Raw genomic sequence first — 13,382 nt, 5'->3', positions numbered from 1 at the left:
ACAAGATCATTTGGCGGTGATATGCTGACGCAATATAATATGCTGCTTGTTCTATCATCCGTTGATCAGAGCTCCTCAGCTCCAGCATCTTGCTTGCGGAGTTCCAACATTACATATTGCCATATCAACATGTGCGGCTGCTTAAACTGACCGAGCCAATTTCCTCTTCCAATTTTTTCCGTCAGACCGTCCTCTGATAGCAGCTACATATACTCTACAACTCGTAAAGTTGCGCTGCAAAACATGGCCGAGAATAATTCTCCCCCTATGTACACCGACACGCCGTTGGCCATAATTCCAACGCCAAAGTTTCAAACTGGCAATGTGCGTACTCTCTAAAGATTCATCAGCCAACTAGCACGTCGCCCTCCAGTGAGACGGGGAACCATGTTGCTGACCTATTCATTCTGCAGGAAGACCCTTTCACGATAGAGGCTTCCCACATGGCCCTCAGCCACAACGCGTTCATCCGCGGCTTCAACAGCATCTACCAACAGGCCCCTCGTCTCCAGAAGGCTACCGACAAGTGACTTTGTCGGCTATTGCCAGGCTTGGATTGAATGCGTCAAGACCCATCACCACTATGAAGAGACAGAGTTGTTCCCTAACATCAACAAGGCGGCTGGCACGACTGGATTGACGGAGGATGCTGTGCAAGAGCATGGGTTGTTTTATGCGGGGATGGATCGCATGAAGGCTTATCTCGATGAAAAAAGCGCTGAGTTCTCCGCCGCTGAGCTGATTGCTATTCTGGAGTCGTTTAAGGAGCCGCTGCACAATCATCTGAAGGCCGAGCCACCTGCCATTGTGGATTTGGCGAGGTATAGCACGGAGCAGAACCCTATAGACATCGTAGCTATCGCCGCCGCTGCTGGTAAATATATCTCCCTCCCCTTCCCCCCTTGTTGCACCCGCCGCATGTGAGCTTGCAGTCCGCGGGTTTCAAATTAATAGCTGAAATTTCAACGTTTTCTAGGCAAGAAACAAATTAACTTTGGCTTCTTCCTACACACGGTCCCTGTCTTCTTCTTGAATATGGAAGCGGCCACTTTCGAAGGTGGCATGTGGCACGGAGTTTTCCCGCCTCTTAAGGGTTTGGCTAGAACCTCGGTGAACAATGTTGTGCCAATGTGGCACTCCAGTAGATGGCGCCTTGCCAGCTGCACTCCGGAGGGAGAATACAAACAGCTGGCTGTTTAATGAGGGGGTTGTTAATATTTGGAGCTGGAGGCGTTCTGCTGAATTTGTACTTTTATGTTCTTGTTTGCTGTGAAACTCGTGTAGCCCTACTGTTGGAGCCCCAAATCAAATGGGACTCTTCAGAGTCAACAATATCAGTGGTTACCCGGGCACCTTTTGGGAATTCGATTCTAGGAGAGGTACGGTTGGTGTGACCTTGCCTCCCAGTTCTGGGAGTTAGCGATAGGCGGGGGATACGAGTGACTACTCATCTTATTGACGGAGGCGCAAAGCACTTCGGCAGAGTGCCCCGCAGCCGAGAAACTTCTAGATCTGGAATTTAAATTCCATGCATCTAACCTTTGAACAATATTTCATTTTTACTCATTTCAAAACATAGAGACTGGCTGTATAGAGTGTGTAACCAAGTAAACCTGGCGGCAGTGTTGTTATTTAGGCGCGGTTTGGCGTTGCCGCAGTCCCGCCACTCAAAATCTCCAAGCGCTGTCTGTTATAGTTAAATATGTCATCTACCTCCGCGCGAACAGCTCCAGACTATCCCGCTTCATACTCCATTCCTCACCATGGCTTCGCACGTTGTCGTGATAGACTCAGCTGCTCGAAGGGCTACGGTGAAAGTCACTCCCACGAAACATCTCACTGAGGTTCTTTCGGAAGCATGTTCCAAGCTCGGGCTTGATGCTCGCCAGTATGGACTCAAGTGAGTGCTGCCTGGCCCCCAGCGACGCGTCTCTCCTTCAACTCGATACTTTCCTATAACCATATGTATCTGTATCCCGGTTTTAGTTATTAACTATTGACCTGTACCTTTGTGAAAGGCATCAGAAGAAACAGATCGATCTCTCGCTATCTATACGGCTATCAGGCCTAAGCTCCGGTGCTAAACTTGAGCTTGTGCAGCTTTCGCGCTCCCCCTCCGTCGTCTCTGTTGCCTTACAGCTTCCCGAATCAGAGGCCCAGGGTGCCCCAAATGGACGTTTGACGGATAAATTCCCAAGTAATACTACGTTATGGCATGTGTTGCGGAAATTCGAAGCTGGGGTGGCGGGGAATGGAACCACGAGAAACTTGACTGCTAGGGGTGTACCGTCAGCCGCGACTGGTACGGGACGGCTGTTTTACGAATCTCCCGTTATCCAGGTCGTAGGGAGGGAACTATCGACATTTTCAGATCTGCAGAGAACTCTTGGGCAGCTGGGGTTCAATAGCGGCAGCACACTGCTCAGACTGAGCTTCCGGACGACTGATAAGCCTCTTGAAGAGGCAATGATGGAGATTGGGGAATACTTCAAGTCCGTGGAGGAAGAGCAGGGCGACAGTGGCGCAAAAGCTGCTGAGAGTTCCAACCGCGAAACTCCTGCTTCGTCAGGCCCGGAAGTGCCAACGCCAGAGTCAACGTCTACATCAACCCCATCCAATATTATGGATACCACTCCCGAACAGCCAGCTACACCAGAAGAACGTCAACAACAACCCCCTTCGCCAACGACAATTGTATCATCAAGACCTACCACCGTCTACGCCCCACCGTCAAGCACAGTACCACAATCCGCGCAAACACCATTCAACGAACACGACTACATCCCTACCGTCAACCATGCAAAAGCCCACCAACTCCACCTCAACCGCACTTCCCGTCCCAACCGCCTCCCCACCGACGCAGAACTGGCCGCCAAAGCATCCGCCCAGGAAACTAAGCTCGCCAGCGTCGCCGACGTCGAAGTCAAGATCCGCTTCCCGGACCAGAGCCAGGTGGTCTCCAAGTTCACCAGGGAAGATACAGCGCAGGGGCTGTATGCCTTTGTCAGAAGCTGTCTAGATGGTTCTATAGCGAGCGAGGGATTCTCGTTATCTTTCTTCGCTGCTGGCGCGGCCGGTGCCGGTGCGGGCGCAGGTACAGGTACCCAGCATTCGTTATTATTAAAAGGTCAATCGGTAATCCCCGACGTGGCTGAGAAACTCCTCATTCGCGATCTACGCATGAACGGCCGCGTGCTGGTGAATTTCTCCTGGGCGAATAATGTCTCGTCGAAGGCGAAGATCGCGTCGACTCGTGGGCATATCCTCCGCCCGGAACTGCGGCAGGTTGCTAGCCAGATCAAGGTGCAGGAGGTTGCTGCTGTACCTATCGATGATAAGGAGGATAAGTCTTCATTGCAGAGGCTGGGCGGTGGCGGTGGGGATCGGGCGATGTCTGGGGGAAGGAAAGGGGGTGGCGTACCGAAGTGGTTGAAGTTACCGGGGAAGAAGTAGGGGAAGAAGGGTCTTATTATTATATTTTCTATTGTTGACTATTGGAATAGGGGGGTAGGATTTCACGCTTTTAACTTTTATGATGAGCTTAGATGTCCATGAGGCACATGATTATGAATTTGAGATTTTTTTTTATAAAGCCTACTTCGCCCGTCTCGGGCTCGTTGGGAGGGCAATAATCGCATTTCAACTTCATACCGTACATGATACATACCCGGTTTTCTCTTTCATCTAGCTTCTCCTATGGTAGGGTGCGTTTTCTACGAGGTTGTCGAGGTTGGTTACACGCAGACTATCTGTGATACATGCGTACCCGGCGAAGTTGTATGGCAAGATGATTGATTCTCCGCCAGCCGGAGCGTAAAGTGAACCGAAAATAGAGCTGCTAGATTCCATCGCGGTCGCTTATGGCTAAGGCACATTTTTTCCATCTTCTCCCATATGGCCCCTCATTTTGCAGTTATCGGGTGACAGTTGGCATGTCCCATCCTCCACCGTACTGAACTTTAGGTTGCTGGTGCGCAAAGGGATCGAGAGGCTGCCAACGGCCGGATCTAGAGAAGATGGGGAATGGCCGGAAAAAACCTTCAAATAGTAGCAACAAAAGAAAAGAGGGATCTGGATATGTTATGGTATTGGTTTGTTTGTTGTTTTATTTTTTGTTCGAAATATCGTTTCCGTTAATATAAATATTAAAAAAAAACACAAGGAAAAAAAAAAAAAAAAGGGATGTTTTGATGGTAAACCATGACACCAAACCCTCAATTCAAAGAGTAGCAAACAGCAACAAGCCGGTCCCTCTCCATATCATATCCCTCTCCACGAAAACCAGGCGCCTTCTTTTTCTCCCTTAGAAAACAAGAATATTTAATGGCCGGCTCTCTTGGCCTCAGCAATGACCCCTTGCATCTCGTCGACCTTTCTCTTGGCACGGCCGAAGGTACCGAGCTAAATAGAAAGGAAAAAAAGATGTTAGCGATAATGGTATTCTTTGGAATGTGTTATGTCCTTTATGAAGCGGCCTCGGCCCCGTCTTAGTCTCCTCAATTCTAGCCATTGGAATGCCCCGTCATCTTCCCTGAACGCGTTGCTATATTGTTTCCTTCCTGCCTCTGATTGAGGGAAAATGCTTGGCGAAAACGGTCGATGTATATAGGTTTATCACAGACCGGGGGTTTCGATTTGTTGTTTGTAGGTGCGTATAATCAATGCCGATTCCTTTCATCATTTGTCTTCTTTCTCATTTTTTCCCACTTCATTTGTTTCCCGCCATAGTCTCTTTATATCCCATCCATCGTCCACCTCTTGAGCTAGACGAGGCCTTGGCCAACTAAACAATGGATAACAAAATCAAATGGGGACTCACCCGCTTCTTCGCGAGCTTACGGGCCCGCTTGTCCTGGGCGTTTCTCAATAGTTCGACGACACGGCGCTCATATGGGGCAAGACCGGCGACTTCCTTGACGATCTCACGGACGAACTGTGTGCGGCGGGAGAGGTGGCCCTTTGTCCGCGAGATGCGTGGCTTGGTCGTGTTGGCCGTGGTTTTCTAAAAACAGGCGTAAAAAATCTCCTAGTCAGTTTTTACTCGTAGGCTAATCGTCCTTAAATCTCCAATCTTTGCTTCTTTTTCCTGCCCATCTTATTGGGAAGGGGAAATCCGGAAATTGGGCAGTAAATGAAAATTGCCAACACAACGCAATTGAAGGGTTGTAATTCTCATTCTGGAGAATGTAGAGGCATAGTGTAGGTGCTCCAAGAAGCAAATGGGCAATACGGAGGGGAAAGACGGCGGGAAAAGGGTTAAACTCCAACGTACATGGCCTTTGTTCAAGCCGACGATGATACCGGTGCGTTCCTTCGCCATCTCGATCGTTGATGACGGGTGATGGTGATGGGTAATGCGGAGGAGTGTCGTTGTCGTTGTCGTCGGAGGTTGAAATGCCAGCTCTGGCTACGGAAGGTTTTGGTTGGATGAGGCCCAAGTGCGTAGCGAGAAACGAGGTTTTAGGGTTTAGGGTTCGAGCCCTATCCGTGTCCCAAAACGGTTGGGAAGGTGTTCTCAACTCATTTTCAACAACTTCAACAACAGTATGGCCCTTTGACTGAATTATATATCTAATAAATTTGGTTGTGTTTTGGGGTAATACCTACTATCTTTGAACTTTTGTTCTAGACTAATCCAGCCTTTCGTTCTGCCAAAGCTCTCACCCCATTTTCCGATGGACCTCGTACCCAGGATATATTTCCGCGTGGATGACTTTTAAAGGACAGAGTTCTAAGAGGCCATGTTCCAATGCTTAATTTTCAAGTCGGATGGATGCCTTTGGCCTGGACTAGCTCTCCGGCTTTCTGAGCAACAATTCTACCCGTAGTCAAGGTCGATCTTGAATAACAACCTCGCTGAACTGACAGAGTCAGTAAATTATTAAAGCAGGGTCTGTTGAACTTCGTTCAGCATGAGTGTAGCCCATGTTAATGAGATTGATATAAATAAGCCACTGTTTCGATGGAGTCGGCCAGCTCTGATTTTATACACTGTGTGATAGACCGCTCGGCGTGCCTTGCTTCTATATCTGACCTCAGATGGAAACCGAGCCATTTTGAAGTGTTTTTTTCTTTGCATGAACATTAGATGACCTGTACCCCCCAAAAAGATCATATTCCTCATACGCATGCGCTAATGAATATTTATTCACTGTAAGTAATCAGATTTGAAAATCTATCTAATTACTTCAGGGCTTGAATATCACGATTGATTACCTATAGTGGTAGAGGAAAAATTCATGCAAGGGGTGTTTCTCTGCATGGCTATATCATTTTTCAGAACAAGACAGCCAATTCAACTGTCTTTCATATTGTATAGGAATGCTCTGGCAATGCTACTAGGTAGTACTCAGATATAGCAAAGAGAAGGTTTGAGTACTTGAGTACTTCAACCTCGCTTTTTCCCTCCGGGCAAGAAACGCACAAGCCCTATGAAAGGCACACCAGAAGGAACATTGATATATGGCAGATTACGCCCATATTTCATTGGCTTTATTGCTTGTAGTAGAAATGAACGGGCTTTCATTTAGGCTTATAGCCACACATTCTAAATTGAACATGAGTTTGGTCATGATTAGCAATTTTCAGCCCATTTTTATTCTCCATGTCACTATGGAATGGTGGCCTTGCTCCCTGCTAATACAATTTGACAGAGATCAATATACTTATAAGCAGTACACTGTACCAATTTTAATGATAGTGGAGAGGCTTGTGTAGAATGAGCAGATATGTGTGAATAATTGTGAATAATTGTTTTGACCCTTTTGCATCTAAATATTCAATCTGTTTCATCCTCCTAGAAGGCTCCTTACTACCTACTGCTAAGTACAACACATGATGCAGATCAGTTCATATTATAGACTCATTCTTGTGTCTTTTTGTTGAGGGATGAAAATTTTCATTTGTCATTGATAACAGCCGGTCTCTTTCCTGCCATTCGATGTCTATAATGACAACGGAGAATTCATGACAGGATGGATGGAGACCGCCGGGTTTCGTTCGTAAAAATTCCCACCTCTCTCAAACCGCCTATCTAACTGAGAAGTTGAGATGGCTTCACACATTGCTAAGTAACATTAATAAACTCCCAGCTTGTGTTCGAGCACTAACTTCTAACTTGCCAGCTCAATGCGGATTTGAATCCGCGCCATGGTGCTGATTTCGCTTGTCACTTAGACCTGACCTGGTGAGGAGAAAGATCATTATTATTTCCGTTCAGTATGCTGTTTCTGCATTGCATCCTCGCCTTCTTCGTCTTTTCTTTTCTTTTCTTTTCTTTTTTTTTTTGAACCAGAGGAGGTGTCCTGTGTTCCGGAGGTCTTGGTACCCCCCCCCCCCCCAACATCCCACATTATCGTATGAATGTTTGCCATGTATCATGTATGCTATGCATGGCATTTTTGCCAATTTTTTTTCCTAGTTCGATGCGGTCCAGGCGCAGAAGCTGGCTCGGCTTGGACGCCCATCTCCGAATGGAAGCCACATAAATATCATACCTCATCCGTACACCGTATGCTTTAAGGGATTGGGAAATCTAGCAAAATCTATGAAGGATGTCTCCCCCATAGTTTTGATATCCAGGCATCCACATCGTAGTCACCAGGTAGATCCTTTTCCGGTTTACGGAGTACTCTCCGGTGTGATGCTACCAACTTTTCATTTTTACTTTCATTTTCCTAGTTTTCACAACCCCGGTGATCGCCAGTCAAGCCACTCGGCGCCAAAGCGTGCTTCCCCGTCGCCCCGGCCATCTTTGCAGTTTCCAGCCAACGGCTCGATTTTGGCTGCGGGCCTAAAACCCGCGTTACGGCGAAACAGCGTCCGAGCACCGTCGCGAAATCGAAAAAGCCCAGAATCAACAGCTAAACTGTCTGCGCGGGGGGCGAAGAGGTGTTGAGCTGGACCTGTTTGGGGGCTTGATACTCAGCGCAGCCAGTGACTGAAGATGGACAAGCAATCTCTATCCATGGATCCGATTTCGTTATGGCGGGAAGACGGAGGATATTTAGAGGGTAAGAAAAGCGCCCATGCGCCTATGCGGCCAGGTCTCTCCCCTGAGTCCCTGACTTCCTGAGAGCCCTTTGGTGCTGGAGACTAGAGTAGGTGCGGTGGTGTGTGTGCACAATCCATCGTTAGCGCGAGGCCCAGGTTGACACGGACTGTTTGGCCTAGAGTTTGAGAATGGGTAGGATAATTTGTTTGCAGCATTTTCTTTGGAGGGAATCCACTTAGCAGATCATATATATATATCCTTTTTTGCAATCCGCCGGGTAAGCCGAATATTAGAGGCTCCTGAGAAGTGGCTATCATGGGCCATCAAACTGGATTTTATCCCTTGCTCATCCCAATTATAACAATAACAAGAGTAACGATCCGGAAAATAAAATATGTATAACCTGGTTCCTGGAACAACGAGACTGTACTAGTAGTGGTGGTGGTTGTTCCTTAGGCGCCTCATCCCCTAACTATGAGTTAAGTGTAGTTGTAGTTGTGCTGGCTGCTCTTTAACTCCTTCGCGTGCCCCTCTTTGCTTCCCTCGTCCTCGCAACAACCGTGCTCTGCTCGGCCTGCTCACCACGGCTGCAGACCACCACCACCAGCAGCATTATTATTATTGTTGTTGTTGTTGTTGTTTGTGCCTGTAATAAGTAATTAATTCCTCTTAAATTTACTCTTCCATATAGTTATTGCTCCCGAGGAACCTTTCTCACTCCCCCCCGGCCCGCTGATATTCTCCCCCCTCCACCATCGTGCCGGCTTATTGCAGCCTGATACGAGGACGACCGACAACGACGACTTACGACCGGCTTATCCCTATCGCCCACTCTCATTATCTGCATTGACAGCTATATTAAATTCGCGTAGCTATCCGAATGTCCTCGAAAGGAAGTAGGTAGTGTGGCCAGATCCAGGTCCGCACCCTACATGTACTACTGTACAGCCGTTTCACCTCCTCCACCACCACACAGCTACGACGGATACCGGATTTTTCGAATACTGGATGAGCATTTATATGTGCTGATGAGCATGCTCTGTACATTCTCTAGTTGTGCAGGAAGGCTACCGTCGAGCCTGGGAATTTCCAGTCATTTCGAGCTCTCGACAGCCGAATAAATAATCGTCCTCGAGCCCCTTTTCTATCGTTTCTCCATAGAGCCGTCGGGGGTCTACATGAGGTTCGCAAAGGTCGTAGGACAATGTCGAGCACCATCGGGGCTGAATCCTCCAACCACTTCGTAGATCCAGCTTTCATTGAGCGCCACACGCTTTGTCTTCCGAGCCTATCTTCGAGCGGAGAACCGGAATTTATTGATGGCATGATGAGACATTATGAGGTTGGACAGAGCAATGCAATTGAGCGTCTTCTAAGATTGAAAGAAGAATTAAGAGATGCGGAGACTGAAACGTTTTGGAAACGTTTGCTCGAGGGGGTCGCAGCCATCTGCAATGCCCAATGCTCGTTTGTAGCCACCTCAAATCCAGAGCCCGCCCAATACCTCAAAAATGGCTATGATACTGTGATGTCAACCGCTGAAACCCACGAGTATTCTCCTTTCATAGGTGTCGCTCTGTACTATAACGACGGCAACTCGATCTCAGCGATGCACAGAAACTACAAGCATTTCTCTCGGGATATACCCTGTGCCTTCATGAAACACGGCAAGGTTTTTCTCATCCCGGAGAATTTGGCTTCGTACATGAGCAGTGGCACGAATACGCTCCCATTCCCAATGGATGCCTACTTGACTGTTCCCCTTTCCTCCGATGGAAAGTGTTTTTCTCATTTTGGGCTGATGTGGACTGCTGAAGGTTTAGTGAAGCGCGATGTCTCCTGGGCATATCTTGAAATGATTCTCCACTCTTTGGAGGACTTCGTACAGCACCGCATCTTGAACGAGCAAGACCACAAGAAGCCAATGCTCGTCCAGAAAAGAGACGAACAGCAACGAAGAGGCAGAGCTAGAACAAGCAGACCCACCGCCTACCATCATTCTGCTTCTACAAGCTCGCACTCGTTTAAACCATATGCACGGAGCTTATCCCACGAGTTGAGAACACCCATGCAGGGAGTGGTTGGGATGCTGGATGTCATGCACGCCAACGTGCAAGAAGCAATGGACAAGCGGCTCGATGCAGCAGGGATAATCCCGATGTTTCAGGAGCTCAAAGATAACATTGAGGCAATCCAAGGTTAGTTCCACCCACCCTGACTACTAAGTGTCATTGACGCTATTCGGATTTTGGATCAATTTTGTTAATGGCATAGTTGTGCGAACTTACAGACAGCGTTCGAAGAGCAGTTGAGGCAGCTGATAATGTGGTGCATGCTTATGATCTAAATATGCAAATACCTGAAACTCCCCAAAATCCTGCTAGGGAGCAGAGTGCTGGGGCTTCTTTGCGATCGTATAGTGGAGATTACGATTCTCGCCCCAATATTCTTATCGAAGGGAACAACATTGCCGTAAATCCATACAAACGGAGACGGAGTAGTCCAGTTGATTGGAATTATAGCCCTCCCTCAGGATCTAAATCTCCAAGATTACATCGACGAGAACTCTCGCCCCGAAGCGCAGATGTTAAGACGGTAGTTGAAGAGAGTGAGAAGATCGTTCAAGCCGGCCCGCGAGTCGAGGAGGACCGTGAAGTCCAAGAGGCTCTAATCAACGCTCGACGCTCCTCACTAACCGAACAGTTTTCGTGTTCTAACATATACGTTAAACCCAAAATTTTCCCTCCCATGACGCTACAATCCACGAAAATCCGCGAGATACTGCAACCGCTTATCAACGAATCGCTCCATGTGGGAGGCCGGCCAGATTCTGCATTTGTTGAACCGAACATGTTCGGCCAAAAAGTTGAGATCAGGTCAAGATCTTCAAGTGGGCGGGCTTCAACAAAAATTATTGACTGGTCTGTCGATCCGTCAGTGCCGGACATACTCTACGTCGACGAAAGGGACTTTACCAAGCTGGTGTCCTGCGTCTTTATTAATGCTCTAAAGTTTACAGAATCCGGAACTATTACACTTGTTACGAAGTTGAGTGGTTCGGGCAAGTGTGTTCTAATTAATATCAGCGACACTGGGACTGGGATTCCGGAAGACTTTCTTCCAAACCTTTTTCAACCTTTCGCTCGAGAAGACGACTCTACGACGAGGAGCAAGGAGGGATTAGGTCTCGGGCTCTTGGTCGCTAAGGGACTGTCTAGGAAGCTTGGCGGTGATTTAAGGTGTCTTCGTTCATCCACGAGGGAGCCAGATCGTGGATCCGAATTCGAAATCCGGCTACCCATAAGCCCTAATGACAGTGTCAGTCCGCCAACCACGCCGCAACATGCATATGCTCCTTCCCAATCGAATTCGAACCCGTCTTCGCATTTTGATACTCCAACCGATGAGTCGAAAACGGTGAGAAATAGTTCGGAAACTCCCCCTTCGGAATCATCTTCGAATCGCCGGGTCCCGACACGAGCAAGCTCAAGTTTCACAAACGGCGGTTGGCTGGGACCGTCGCGCCGCCTATCAGCTTCATCTCGTGGTGGTTCCGCCCTTCTCTCTTCCAACAGCTATGACCGCCAACTCGCAGACAAACACCCTCTCACGTTTCTAGTGGCAGAGGATAACAAAATCAATAGACGAATCCTCGTTAGCATGCTTGCCAAACTGGGATACAATGATGTATATGAGGCCTTCAACGGCAAAGAAGCAGTTCGTATCATGAGCGAAATCATCCTGAACGACATGTCTCCAGACCTGGAACCGGCACCGCAGAGTCCTTCCGGACGAAGTGTCTCCGAAATGAGCACGGACACCGTAACTTCGCTCATAGAAGACTGCGAAATGTCAACATTTAGCGAACCACCTATCAAACCGGCGCCAACAAAATCAAAGTTCGTCGACGTCATCCTCATGGATCTCTGGATGCCCGATATGGACGGGTATCAAGCCACGGAGAAAATATTGGATATGGTTGGGAACCATCGTGATAGACTGAGGAACGAGAACGTACCGGACGTGCTATTACCACCCAGTCCTACCGTCTTAGCAGTCAGTGCGGACGTCACCGATGAGGCGTTAGGTCGTGCTACCAAGGTGGGCATGGAAGGCTATATGACAAAACCGTACAAGTTGACCGATTTGGAACGGCTTATCGTGGAATTTTGCGGCAACCATGAATCATGGGAGATGTGAGAGAAAACGGAAAGGGAGGCGCAGGGTGATTTCGCCTCATCTATTCTCACCCCAGCTTCTCCCATCTCAATTTCTTTTTTCTGTGTTCCTGACATAACCCCCAAGGGGCGGGGATCGGTAGGGCAGTGAACCGCGCGATCGAAACAACTCCATTTCTTCTCCTTTTCCTTTTTTTTCTTAAATATCTTATAGGGAGGGGAGGTCGGCCATTTCAAGATTTCTTTCTTTCTTTTTTCTGGGGGGGGGATACCCAGGATTCAGTTGTGATTAAAATGCGAAAATGGGGTGTTAAATCAGGATGAAGCAGTTAGAAGAAGAAAACAATCACAGGGGTACGCAGGAACACAGTTTGATGTGCTAAGCAACTTGCATATTTGTCCGTCTCGCCTTAACAGGTTTTATCGGGACGTCTCCTTGTATCGGAGTGGGCCCCCTTGATTTATTTTTATTTTTATTTTTATTTTTATTTTTTGTCCCTTCCCCGTTTCCCGAATCCAGGATTGCGATGACGGCAGACCCCACTCCACTACGCTCTCTCACTACGCTCTCTCCCACTTTTGACCATCAGCTACGTATAGCGTGCTTAGCCTTCATTTATTTTATTCTTGTGCTCCGATTCATATTTGCGCGTATACCGCGTTGCTGGAGGATCTTCTCCGGCTTTGTTTGGCCCTGCGTCGTCAGCATCTAGTTTATATACCCCCCTTTTTTTTTGCCTGTGGGTATAGAAGCCCCCCGTTTTTATTGTTCTATATCGTTGTTCGTATCTTCAGATGCAGGTACATTTGCTCGGAGTTTTGTCTTTTTGGCTAAGAGTGACCTATGGATGGTTCCTATTAGATCAGATGACCATATACCATATATACTGCTTTGCAAGGTTATTGTTATTATATCCCGGCTAGCGGTCTTTTGGGTGTTGTAGCTACATACATATCGTTGCCGAGCTTGCCCCTGCTGCGTGTTTCGTTCGGCTGTGTAATTTGAGTGCTTGTTTTTTCTGCGATTACTGTCATTCCAGCTCTTTGATAGATGATATATAGATGATAGTTATATATATAAGAAGTCTTGACTATTCGCATATTGTGGTAAAGATATCTTTCGCTATCGGCTTCCCTGCTGCCCACTCCCTGCCCTGTACTTTGCTGCCCCTCAATCCTGCTCTACCGATCGGCTCCATACTCCATGGCGC

At 47.9% G+C, this 13,382-nt stretch overlaps 4 protein-coding genes across 4 annotated transcripts; 3 read left to right on the top strand and 1 right to left on the bottom strand.

The window, feature by feature from the left end:
- Positions 1–243: 243 nt before the first annotated feature.
- BDBG_01807 (uncharacterized protein) lies at positions 244–1,200 on the top strand (the record flags this gene model as incomplete). The annotated part of the gene is made up of 3 exons (XM_002627090.2): positions 244–324; positions 433–874; positions 977–1,200. The coding sequence occupies 3 exons, from the start codon at positions 244–246 to the stop codon at positions 1,198–1,200; spliced, it is 747 nt and encodes a 248-aa protein (XP_002627136.1).
- A 563-nt stretch (positions 1,201–1,763) lies between these two features.
- BDBG_01806 (UBX domain-containing protein) lies at positions 1,764–3,453 on the top strand (the record flags this gene model as incomplete). The annotated part of the gene is made up of 2 exons (XM_002627089.2): positions 1,764–1,900; positions 2,019–3,453. The coding sequence occupies 2 exons, from the start codon at positions 1,764–1,766 to the stop codon at positions 3,451–3,453; spliced, it is 1,572 nt and encodes a 523-aa protein (XP_002627135.1).
- A 696-nt stretch (positions 3,454–4,149) lies between these two features.
- BDBG_01805 (60S ribosomal protein L36) lies at positions 4,150–5,794 on the bottom strand. The gene is made up of 3 exons (XM_002627088.2): positions 5,273–5,794; positions 4,820–5,002; positions 4,150–4,401 (listed from the first exon to the last, which is right to left on the bottom strand). The coding sequence occupies exons 1-3, from the start codon at positions 5,318–5,320 to the stop codon at positions 4,321–4,323; spliced, it is 312 nt and encodes a 103-aa protein (XP_002627134.1). The 5' UTR covers positions 5,321–5,794; the 3' UTR covers positions 4,150–4,320.
- A 2,646-nt stretch (positions 5,795–8,440) lies between these two features.
- BDBG_01804 (sensor histidine kinase/response regulator) lies at positions 8,441–12,733 on the top strand. Its single transcript, XM_002627087.2, has 2 exons — positions 8,441–10,191; positions 10,284–12,733. The coding sequence occupies exons 1-2, from the start codon at positions 9,198–9,200 to the stop codon at positions 12,191–12,193; spliced, it is 2,904 nt and encodes a 967-aa protein (XP_002627133.1). The 5' UTR covers positions 8,441–9,197; the 3' UTR covers positions 12,194–12,733.
- The last annotated feature ends 649 nt before the right edge of the window (positions 12,734–13,382 follow it).

The sequence above is a fragment of the Blastomyces gilchristii genome (assembly GCF_000003855.2).
Source record: "Blastomyces gilchristii SLH14081 genomic scaffold supercont1.3, whole genome shotgun sequence".
In the NCBI taxonomy this organism is placed as follows: Eukaryota; Fungi; Ascomycota; class Eurotiomycetes; order Onygenales; family Ajellomycetaceae; genus Blastomyces; species Blastomyces gilchristii.
The sequence above is the reverse complement of the archived record's forward strand: the minus strand, read 5'-3'. Positions and strand labels throughout refer to the sequence as shown.

Bases quoted from the DNA above. Each gene is read 5' to 3' on its own strand.
- BDBG_01804 (XM_002627087.2), top strand. From the start codon at position 9,198: ATGTCGAGCACCATCGGGGCTGAATCCTCCAACCACTTCGTAGATCCA. The intron at 10,192-10,283 runs GTTAGTTCCACC...GCGAACTTACAG, and splicing joins TAACATTGAGGCAATCCAAG to ACAGCGTTCGAAGAGCAGTT.
- BDBG_01805 (XM_002627088.2), bottom strand. From the start codon at position 5,320: ATGGCGAAGGAACGCACCGGTATCATCGTCGGCTTGAACAAAGGCCAT. The intron at 5,003-5,272 runs GTACGTTGGAGT...GCCTGTTTTTAG, and splicing joins TCGGCTTGAACAAAGGCCAT to AAAACCACGGCCAACACGAC. The intron at 4,402-4,819 runs GTGAGTCCCCAT...CTTTCTATTTAG, and splicing joins GTAAGCTCGCGAAGAAGCGG to CTCGGTACCTTCGGCCGTGC.